Source organism: Pristiophorus japonicus, chromosome 15 (genome assembly GCF_044704955.1).
Source record: "Pristiophorus japonicus isolate sPriJap1 chromosome 15, sPriJap1.hap1, whole genome shotgun sequence".
NCBI classification, from domain to species: Eukaryota; Metazoa; Chordata; class Chondrichthyes; family Pristiophoridae; genus Pristiophorus; species Pristiophorus japonicus.
This window is the reverse complement of record NC_091991.1, coordinates 23,087,610-23,098,715: the sequence shown is the minus strand read 5'-3', so window position 1 is coordinate 23,098,715 and position 11,106 is coordinate 23,087,610. Positions and strand designations below refer to the sequence as shown.

The 11,106-nt window shown below is 42.4% G+C and overlaps 1 protein-coding gene across 1 annotated transcript in view; it reads left to right on the top strand.

Annotated features, from left to right (window-relative positions):
• Positions 1–215: 215 nt before the first annotated feature.
• cct2 (chaperonin containing TCP1, subunit 2 (beta)) overlaps positions 216–11,106 on the top strand; it is a 24,177-nt gene continuing 13,286 nt past the window's right edge. The window contains exons 1-6 of the mRNA XM_070900218.1: positions 216–292; positions 2,748–2,822; positions 3,545–3,610; positions 3,861–3,972; positions 4,611–4,687; positions 8,160–8,272. Coding sequence (XP_070756319.1) covers positions 290–292; positions 2,748–2,822; positions 3,545–3,610; positions 3,861–3,972; positions 4,611–4,687; positions 8,160–8,272 — 446 coding nt within the window. The 5' untranslated portion in view covers positions 216–289. The remainder of the gene's footprint in view (positions 293–2,747; positions 2,823–3,544; positions 3,611–3,860; positions 3,973–4,610; positions 4,688–8,159; positions 8,273–11,106) is intronic.

Here is an 11,106-nt window from a genome sequence, read left to right as displayed (position 1 = left end):
ATGCTCTCTTCCAACATTCGGCAGTTCTGACCAAGGGTCATCGACCCGAAACATTAACTCTGTTTTTCTCTCCACAGATGCTGCCTGACCCGCTGAGATTTGCAGCATTCTCTGTTTTGATATGTTCTATAAGAAATGTTGCTGGCATGGAATGGTCGGGCCGAAGGGTCTGTTTTTGTGGCCCGGCTACATCCGGGCTCTGGAGGGCAGGGCCGGCATCCGGATAAGTGACGCACTTTCCGGTCGTGGGGGCAGAAGCTGAGGGACGGTGCTGCTCGTTGGTTTGATCATGGTAACCGGAGCTCGAGCCGGGCCGGCAACGGCCGCGCCCTTTCGACAGCCTGCGGGTCACCGGCCGGCGTCTTTTGTTGTTGTTCCTATTGTAGTTGGGCTGGGTGGGGGGAAACGAGCTGAACCGCGGCCCAGCACGTGGTGCGCGGTAACGGGTCGGAACGGCCCCGGGATTTCCTGGAAACCCGCTCCCCGCCGGACTCGCTCACCCTCCCGCCGGGGGCGATCGGGTGAGGGGAGTGGGGGACTGCGGGGGAAGGTCATCTACGGGCGATGCCGGGAGAATTGGGCAGCGCGCGCTGGCGGTTATTTTTTTTATATCAGAGAGAAGGCATGAATGAGAACTAAAATGGCGGTGTGCGCGCACCCCTTCCCCTCCAGCCCGGGGCTTGGGTAAGGAGGCTGTGTGGAAAACCCGCCGGGTTGGACGTTTCTTTCCCCGAACGAGAGGAGTAACTTGTACTAATACCGCCTCGGGAGCTGCACAAAGCCGGCCTCACCGAAAGTTCTAGTGCTTTGGAGGGGGGCGGAGTCTTTTCCTGAGAGTGAGTGCGCAGGTGCGGCCCGTCTCTCTCCCCCCCCCCCCCCCCCCCCCAAACAAAGTCATATTCTGCAATATCTGAATACATTGGGACTAGTCTCTGCAACAACAACTTGCATTTTTATAGCGTCATTAAAGTCGGAAATATATCGCCGTTCCTTCATCGTGGCAGGTCAAAATCCTGGAACTCCTTCACCACACGGACTGCAGCGGTTCAAGAAGGCAGCTCACCGCCACCTTCTCCAGGGCAGTTAGGGGTGGGCAATAAATGCTGGCCTTGCCAGCGACTCCCAAATCCCAGGAACGAATAATTTAAATTAAAAAAAAAAAAATCCCAAGCCACTCCACGGGAGTGCAATCAGATAAGAAAATTGACACAGACCCAAACGCTTGGTCAAAGATGTCGGTTTTAAGATGAGTCTTAAAGGAAGGGGAAGAGGTTTAGGGAGGGAATTCCAGAGATTGGGGCTGAAGGCATTGCTGCCATTCACGGGAGGCTAGAATTTGAGGGAGCAGAGTTCTTGGAGGGTTGCAGGGCTGGAGGAGGTTACCGAGATAGGCAGTTACCCTAGTTTAGTGCATAAGTTGACAGGTACTGCAGACATAGTGCTGCCCAAACATATAAAAATACAGAGATAGGCAGGGGCGAGGCTATAGAGGGATTTGAACACCGGATGAACATATAAAGTACAAGGTGTTAGTGGACTGAGAGCCAATGTTGGTCAGCAAGCACAGGATGATGGGTGAACGGGACTTCGTGTGTTAGGATATGGGGCAGCAGAGTTTTCGATGAACTCAAGTTTATGGAGGGTGAAGCACAGGAGGCTGGCCAGGAGAATATTGGTATAATCGAGGTAACAAAAGCAGGAATGAGGGTTGATGCACGGGCGGACTCGGGCGATATAGAGGTCGAGGTAGGCAGGTTTATGTGATGGAGAGAATGTGGAGTTGGAAACTCGCCTTAAGACTAATTGGTTGCAAATGCCTAGTAGAAAGATGAGGTGGAGTTCCTTGAGCTTCATTGGAACAGTGTAGAATGCCACGGGCCCAAGAGGTCAGGATAGGAGTCGGACACAGAATTTAATTGGTAAATGACCAGGAGCTCAGGGTCTTGCTTGCAGACAGAATAGGGATGTTCAGTAAAGCAATCACCTAATCTACATATGGTCATCCTGATGTAGATGTAGTTGGTGGAAGTACAAGTAAATCAATCTCACCTGGAAGGAGTGTTTGGGACCCTGGATCGTGTTATCGGAGGAGGTAAATGGGCAGTTGTTGCATCTCCTATGTTCGCGTGAGAAGATGCCAGAAGAAGGATAGCAGTTGTTGGGATTGATGGAAGAGTGACCTCGGGTGTCACAGAGGGGCAGTCCTTTGAAATGCTGAAGGGAGAGGGGAAAGTGTGTTTGGTGGGGGTACATTATGGAGATCAGGTTTAAATGACTGGCAACATGCATCATTTTAATCTCTTTTAAAGCTTATGTTTTGTCTATGTAACGAAGGTCATATAAGCTCTGAGAAATTCTCTTCTATTTTAGCTAGGGCAGAAATCGATTGCAGAGATTGCTTTTCTGTTTGATGCTGCTGTATTTTCCATCCTACCTGTTAGTGAAATTGCCTGCTGTATAGAGTAGCTGGTCAGAGCCATATTCCATAGAGCACTGTAGCTTAAGTGAGCTGTAAGGCTTTAAATTGCCGCACATAAATCTGATGTGTGCGCATTTGGTTGGCATTATTCAAGCAAATATAGGTGGTTCAACTTTTCTATACTAAGCTTGGAATGGCATAAAATAAAAAATAGTGGGTATGATTTATTACATTTGAAATTACTCTAGTAGCTTTCTCATTCATCAAAAGTTAATTTGAAGGTTAATAATTTGATTATTATTGTTCCTTCCCCCTCCCCCCTGCACAGGCTTCTCTTTCATTTGCCCCCGTAAACATCTTCAAAGCCGGTGCCGATGAAGAAAAAGCTGAGACAGCCCGCCTGGTAAGCAATCCAAGTAATACTTTAAGGTTAATTCGTCGTTCTTTGAGGGGTCCAAAATGTTAAAAAAAAAATTAAGTCTTTGAGTTTTTTGTTTTAGCATATTGGGATAATAACATCTAACAGGGCACATAGTCTAGAAAAAGTTTTGAAGCAAAATGTTAGCGAGGTGGGGATGAAACGATCAGCTGAAAATTACCAGTAGGGGCTAGAATCAGGTTATTCTTGTGTTTATTTACCAATAATCTTACCAGCAGTTTATGTCTGATTAATTGAAGGTTTGGATTGCTGTTAACTGATTATTGTAGACGGTTGATCACTGTACAGATAAACTTAGAAACTAGTTTAATTCCCTATGATGCAGTTAATGTTCAGAGGTCAATAATGGGGAGGATAGTCTAGGGAGATTTCTGTTTGGTTCAGAGTACTCCGTCATTACGTATTACAAAAATTCTACAAAGTAGCCCATTTGAAAGAAATCTAAGTTTTCTGACTTTCATTGAAACTGTGGACTAGGTACTCTTTTCCTTCCTCCCTCCTCACTGCTAGACCACTACATCATATCACAACCAATGTCAACCACATGCATTCTTTAGCAGCTTGATTGAAAGTAATTGGGACTGAAACTATTTTTCCTGTTGTATGGTAAAGTGTAAATAAATGATGTAATTATAGTTTTGCACCAGACAAAACACTTTCAACATGATGTATATGGTTTGTTTCAGTCTTCTTTTGTCGGTGCCATTGCAGTTGGAGATTTGGTTAAAAGTACTTTGGGACCAAAAGGCATGGTAAGTAGCAAAATTTAGACTCTCAAGTTTTACATAGTTTAATGTAAATTGAGTTCTGTGCAAACTTTTTGATAAGTTTATAGACTACTGCAGATTAGGTATTTTTATTGTTACTTGTCCTGCCGTTGAACTTTTAGTATTGGAGATTTACAGGAAAAGAAATTCTGTGGCGGTTGAATGATCAAAGTATTACCTATTCTAAAACTGGGTACAGCACTCAAAAATAAATTATATATTATCTTTGTTCTAGGACAAGATACTGTTGAGTGGGGGAAGAGATTGCTCTGTGACAGTGACCAACGATGGAGCAACCATCCTTAAATCTATTGGCGTTGATAACCCAGCTGCGAGAATTTTGGTTGGTAAGTTAATACGGTTGCAGATTTTGTACACACAATTTAAACACACCTTGAAATTACATTGGTAGAGACAGAATTAGAATAGAGAAGGGCCTTTTAAGTATCTATTAGTTATAGTTCTGTTGGCCTTGGATTTAATGTTTCTCTGGGCAGAGATGAAAATTAGGCTGATTTCAAGGTTTCCTCAGCCTAGGCTTTATGCTGTAGCTTTCTAATGTATATAAACACTTCAAACTTGGGGGTTGAGTTTCTGCAGGGAGTTCTCCCGAAGTTATGACAGATAATCAAGCATCCCTTGGCAGTTAGCCCCATAGTGGCAGCCAAATAAGATATGCTTACATTTGTGGAGGCTACACTGGCATACTATATCCAAATTACTGTTTGCGCTACATTTTGGATGATTTGCATTGGTAAATGAAAGTTAACTCTCAAATTATTTCTGTTCGGATCTTTTTGTGTGGGCGCTTGGCAGACTGATAATTTTGGGGGGGGGGCGGGGAAGCTGGGTGTGGTGGGCAAGAGGGAGAAGGGAAAGGAAAAGCAGCTATTATCTTGGCTGGGTAAGTAACAATGCTGTCTGGAGAGTTTTTAAAAAAAAAAAATGAAAGTAGTTTGCTGATTGACTGTTCTCTTACTAACAGAGCTGTCCAAGGTACAGGATGAAGAAGTTGGGGATGGAACGACATCTGTGACAGTGTTAGCAGCTGAGCTCTTGAGAGTAAGTGCCATGCTTTCAGTTTGTGCAGTTGCAAAAAGTTGCCAAAGAAAAAATAATCCTTTTGCAATCTTACCATTTTTGCATATTGGCAACCATTCATTGGGTTGAGGTTGCCTACTTGTTAACTTAGTGATTAGCTCCAGAGTGGAAGATGATAAGTAAAGTATCTTTGGTGTATTATAAATACGATATATTATTTACTGATATGTATTAGATGCTATAATTAAATATGGAAAAAAATGAGTAGCTATCAGTGCATCTGCATTTTGCTCATTATGTTGCAAATGCATTGCAGTATTTTCCAAATGGCACTGAAAATGCCTTAAATGTTTTGAAATGAAGATGGAAAATAACTTCCAATTATGTAGTGCTCTTTACATACAGGAAGATGGTAAAAAGTGTATTTGGTAACTGAGCAGATGTGGGGGAGAAGATTAAGTTTGGGGTTAAGCAGGATGCCACGGTTCCTGCATTTCCTGACTTGGGTTGAGCTGGCAGCCAGAGGTTGATGCATTTGAGGCTAGAGGCATGGAGGTATTGCCAGTCTGCTGGAGGAAATTTTGGCTTATCCTGGAAAAACAACCTTTGGACCAATGTAGGAGACTGCAAGGTCATTCTGGGTATCGTAAATTTGTGTGCGGAAGCTGAAGTTGTGCTTCCAGATGATGTTGCCAAGAGGTGGGATGTAAATAATGAAGAGGAGGCAAAATCATTGGCAGCAATGTAGTGCCTGTGTTAGAATTAGGTAAGTGTGTGGATCTAGGAGAGATCAGTACCCTATAGTTGGACTGCAGACAAGAGATGGAGTGGTTGAATATTGAAAGCAGCAGAGAGGTTGAGGAACATGAGAGATGGGGAGTCACACCCACAGGGTCATTATCAGTGTGGTCTTGTTTCTTTTGGACAGGGTGGAAGCCAGATTAGACTGTCTCAAATAAGAAGTGGTGAGAGATAAGAATATAGTTGCAAAACAATAGCATGTTCCAAGACTTTGGAGAAAATGGGTGAAGATTTGACATAGGGTAGTTGTTGGAGAGCGTGGCAGAGTTTAGGATGAGATGTAATGGTGGGGCCATACCGAGGCAAAATAGATCATGTTTGATGTTGACAATTAATGAGGGGTGAGAAGGTTGGGTGGTGAGAAGCTGGGATGGTAGGGGGTTGAGGGGCACATGGACTTCATGGACATGATAAACAAACAGGAGTGTGATGATTCAGACATTGCAAAGAATGGAAAGGCTGAGGGCAAAGGGGGAACTGGAAGTTTGGGTTGGGGGAGTGGGGGACTCGACAGTCAGGTGGCGGCAGTCGCAATACAGGTGGCCTTGTAAGTTCAAAATGTTCTTGCATTTTGAGTGATTGGTGAGATGGTGGAGGTCTGAAGAGGTGGTTCGGAGAAAAGCAATTTGGAGTTCCTGCTCTCTGACGATCTTGATATATTAAGTAGTTTTGACTTGGAAGTGTGGTGACAATGGGCTCAAGTTTCCGATATCCGCTAGAATGGCATACCTCCAAGAGGCCCGCCTATTTTGTGGAATAAAAAACTTACCTTGCGATTCTCCGAGTGCAGCAGGCCTGTTCAGCAGTCAGTGCAACGCAGCACAACAGCAGGGGGACGGAGCTACAGCCCTGGGCCAAAAAGAGTGCTGGCAGCTGCGCGCGTGCGCAGTAGCTCCTGGCCCCCAGATTCTGTGTGCGTGTGCTGCTGGCTGTGTGAGAGGGGCCCGAAACACGCAGCCCCTAGCCCTGGCCGAATGGGCTCCTGGAGCAGGCAGAGTGCCGATTTCCAGCCTGCAGCACGCAGCCCCTGGCCAGGCTCCCGGTGCTCCCGAACGGGTAGGTGAGGTAGGAGCTTTTTATTTATGGATTTATTGAATTTTTTAATTTTTATTATTGATTTATTTATCATTTATTATTCATGATGATTCTTTATTTTTAAAAGTGAAGTGTTTAATGCTTTGGAAAATCCCCTAACTTCCCTTCCCCCTTCTATCTCTGGCTTACCTGCGCCTAATTCCAAAGTGTACGCAAGATTTTTCTGAGCATACAAAAGTCAACACTTCGTTCTAAGTTAGTTTAGAGTAACTTTTTGTGCCTAAACTTGCAAAACAGGCGTAAGTGGCTGGTAACGCCCCCTTTTGGAAAAAAAACTGAATTAAAACTAAACTAAACTAAACTAACTCACTAGAACTGGAGCAAACTAAATGCCGAGAATTGCGATTTCTAAGATACTCCAAACTAAACTAGTTGCCCCCAAAAAATAGGAGCAACTCCACCCGAAACTTGGGCCTAACTCTGACCTGGTCAGAGTTGGCAGTGCTCTCATTTGTGAGCCTGCTTTCAAGCACCAATCTGATTTAAGCATATATGATCTAGGGTGATACTTAAATACAATATGGAAGGAGTGCAGCACTGTTGGAGGTGCCATTTTTCCTGATGAGACATTAAGCTGATGCCCTATTGCCAGTTTAGGTGGTTGTAAGATTGTGTGACAATTTTTTGAAGAAGAGCAGAGAGTTCTGGTGTCCTAGCCGACATTCATCCCAAAACCAACTCAACCATTGACCGATTAACCATAGTTGTTTTGGGGAACTAGCTATGTGGACACTCTAATTTGTCTATGAAGCAGTTTGGGGCGTGCTTACAATGCTGGTAACACTGGGTTACAATACGAATGATGGTGTGTGCATGAGTTGAATATGCGAATTTGAAGTTAGTGGTATGTTGAACTTGAGTTTGATGTAGCTGAAGCACTATTCAATTTCAATGGAGCAAGCATAAAAAATGAGGCATTTACTGATTGAATGTCAAATAATCCAATGGAAGTGGCACTGCACATGGAGTAATAAATAACTTTCAATGATGTATCCTTGAAGTGAATTTTCATGTTAAAATGATTCTTAATGGCGACAGTAAATAACTCCATCTTGGCTTTAACAAATGCTACTTTGTATCTGTATCTGCCATTAGGGGATGCGCAAGAGTTGCTTAGCCAGAAATCTTTGGTTATTTTCCTGTGGTATTTCACTTTGTGTCTTGGCACACTGTTCTGACGCAATGGCTTAATGCATCAGTGCAATAATCTGTTTTGGTACATCAGAAATAATTAATGTAACAAACGTACTCCATTTCAATATCCTTTGAGCACATGTTCTCATCACATTTTGGTTGCTTTTTGAAAAAAATCATGCGTATCAGCATTCTTATTGCAATGGAATGTTTGAGTTTTGCTTAAATTGCTTTCAGATGTTATGCTAATTTATATTGTAGCCTGTCATCTTAAGTCTTGAATTAATGACTATCCTGTATTACCGAGGAATTTTCTGTTTCCAAATAAATAAACCAATCAGCTATTCCACTGGAAATGTTGCTCTAATATACTTGGTTAGCTGGCAATAACATTTGGCACTAAATTATGGTTTTTCTTTCTCTTAACTATTGTTGATTATACAGACCTTATTTTTCTTCTCAGGAAGCAGAATTACTTATTGCTAAAAAGCTTCATCCTCAGACAATTATTGCAGGCTGGAGGAAAGCAACCCAGGCAGCAAGAGATGCTTTGAAAAAAGCTGCAGTGGATCATGGGTGAGATCATTTTGTACTTTTTTTGATAAAAGAAGACTTAAAGTATGACAAGTGAAGGGATCTTTCTGAGCAAATCACATGATTTTGTTCCTTTTGGACAATTTTCCCAGTTTTAAGATTTTGGAAATCCATTGATGAATACTTAGTCTGACAATTATTTTGGACTTGGTAAGCTATTTCAAAAATGCTTGCTGTAAAATTAAATAATGTCAGACCACCTTTAAAGTTTTCAGTTTTTAATTCATTATATATACTTTATTACAGATTGGGAATGCTGATACTAGGAGAGATCCTAGGTAGTTCAAATTTTCAAACCAACAGCCCATAACTAACACACATTCATAGCCTGTGGCGCTGTTCGATACAAGTTAATCTCTCCTGGTTCTCCAATTATATAGGGAAGACAGCAGCAGACTCTTTGATTGCATTTTTACGGGAATGTCTCATTCTTTGCCCTTCTGTTCTATTCTAATTGAATAGTACTTTGGCTACACCAACTCAAATTGAACACGCCACTGGCATTAGATAAACTTCAATTTAGTGTTTTCAGCTAGTTCACAAGCATTTGCAACGATGGCTAAACTTGTGGTTATTTTAGTAGTTGGGCACTATGGCATAGAAATCTCAATAGAGACATTGATATTTGCGTACAAAATACAAGAATTTAAGACTGTTCTGTATGGCCGGAATAAACAGAAAAGGACTGTGTGTTCAAGTGGAGGGAGGTAGGGGTTAAATAAAGTATACCTATTGGTACAGGATAAGCTTCTCAATGAGCCAATCTGATGGGAAGTATGTTGTGCAAAAGGAGCAACAGTGAATCTAGGAGTTTGCTGTAGACCACCAAGTGAACACAAAAAGCAGTTACTCAATGAAAAGGTAAGTAAGACTGATGTAAATAGAAATTCATATTAATGGATGCATCTTCAACAAGCCAAATATATGCTGGGCATGCCCAAACTGTTGAATATCTAGTAAATGTACTGCATGACTGCTTTTTGATTTACTGTGTTAGGGATGTTGCATCTCAACTTGGTAATGGTAAATTACTCATGATGCAGTCTTACGACATAGAAAGAGTTCATTCAGTCCATCGTGTCTGTGCTGCATGTTTGCTCGATCAATCCAAAACGAATTCTCTTTCCCCTTAGTGCTGTATCTTCCTCTGATTCAAATTCCTATGCGGAGAGATTGAGTAGAATGGGCCTACACTCTCTTGAGTTTAGAAGAATGAGAGATGATGAGGAGAAATTTCTTAGGATTGTGGATCTGTGGAATTGGCTGCCTCCGGGAGCTGTGGAAGCTGGGACATTGAATAAATTTAAGACCAGAAATAGACAGTTTCTTAAACGATAAGGGAATAAGGGGTTATGGGGAGCGGGCAGGGAAGTGGACCTGAGTCCACGATCGGATCAGCCATGATCGTATTAAATGGCGGAGCAGGCTCGAGGGGCCGTATGGCCTACTATTTCTTATGTTCTTATTTATGATCTCATTGAAACATACAAGATTCTGATGGGGCTTGACACAGTAGATGTTGAAAGGCTGGTTCCCTTAGCTGCAGACTAGAACTGGAGGATAAGGGGTCGGCCATTTAGAACTGAGATGAGAAATTTCTTCACTCAGTGGGTTATGAATCTTTGGAATTCTCTACTCTAAAGGGCAGTGAATGCTGAGTTCTTGAGTATATTTAAGGCTGAGATCGATAGATCTTTGGACTCTTGAGGGAATCAAGGGATATGGGGATCGGTCAGGAAAGTGGAGTTGAGGTCGAAGATCAGCCATGATCTTGCTGATGGAGGAGCAGGCTCGAGGGGCCGTATGCCATACTTCTGCTCTTATTTCTATGCTATTAAATAATTATCCAATTTTTCCTTAAGAATTGCGATAGTCCTTTCTGCAACAGCTTACTGGCAATGCATTCCCTGTTTCAACAATCCTCTGCATGAATAAATGTCCTCTAATTTCTCTCCTCTTCTAGTACATCTTTAATGACCCCTTGTCACTGACTCCACAACCAGAGAAAATTGTCTTTCCTTATTCAAAACTCCTCATACTTTTTTAAAAAAACCTACTAAGTTTCCTTTTTCTGTGCTGTAAAATTGCATAATGAGCCATTTACCGTTCCCAAGTTGAGATGCAACATCCCTAACACAGTAAGTCAAAAAGCAGTCATGCGCTACATTTACTGGATATTCAACCGTTTGGGCACCCCCAGTATATATTAGGTTTGTTGAAATCGCATGTATTAGTATGAATTTCCATTTACATATTTCCAATAATATCTATGCCCAAGTCCGAATCATCTATATATTAACAATTAAAATTCACATACACGACATCTGCTGTATTACCTTTATCCAGTTGGTCAGTTGAAAAGTTTCTCGAATACTACTTGCCTTTTAACAAATCCATGCTCGTTGTCCACAATTTTTGATACATGTATTTCCAAATGCTCACTAATTTTATCTTGAATTATAAATTTTAGCTGTTTGCCCATAACTGATATATTAAGGATGTAACTATTTGTACTAACTGAATGGCAGCCGTTTCTCTGATTGGCTCTCCATTATCACAAGACCTATTGCTGATTGGTCCTCTTGGAGGATAGGCCACACCCTGAAGTTTCTCTGGAATGTATAAATGGAACCGCTCAGCCTAACTACATGATCCATTTTTATTTTTATTTCAGAAGTTAGAGAGGACACATCCCCCAGCCAAAGTCCCTTACCCCAGCGCAACTGCATCCCTCACTTCCTCCCCTCCCCCCCTCCCCCCCCCAAAGGCCCTTACCCCGGCGCAAGTGCTGCCTCCACGAACCACAGCCCCTTACC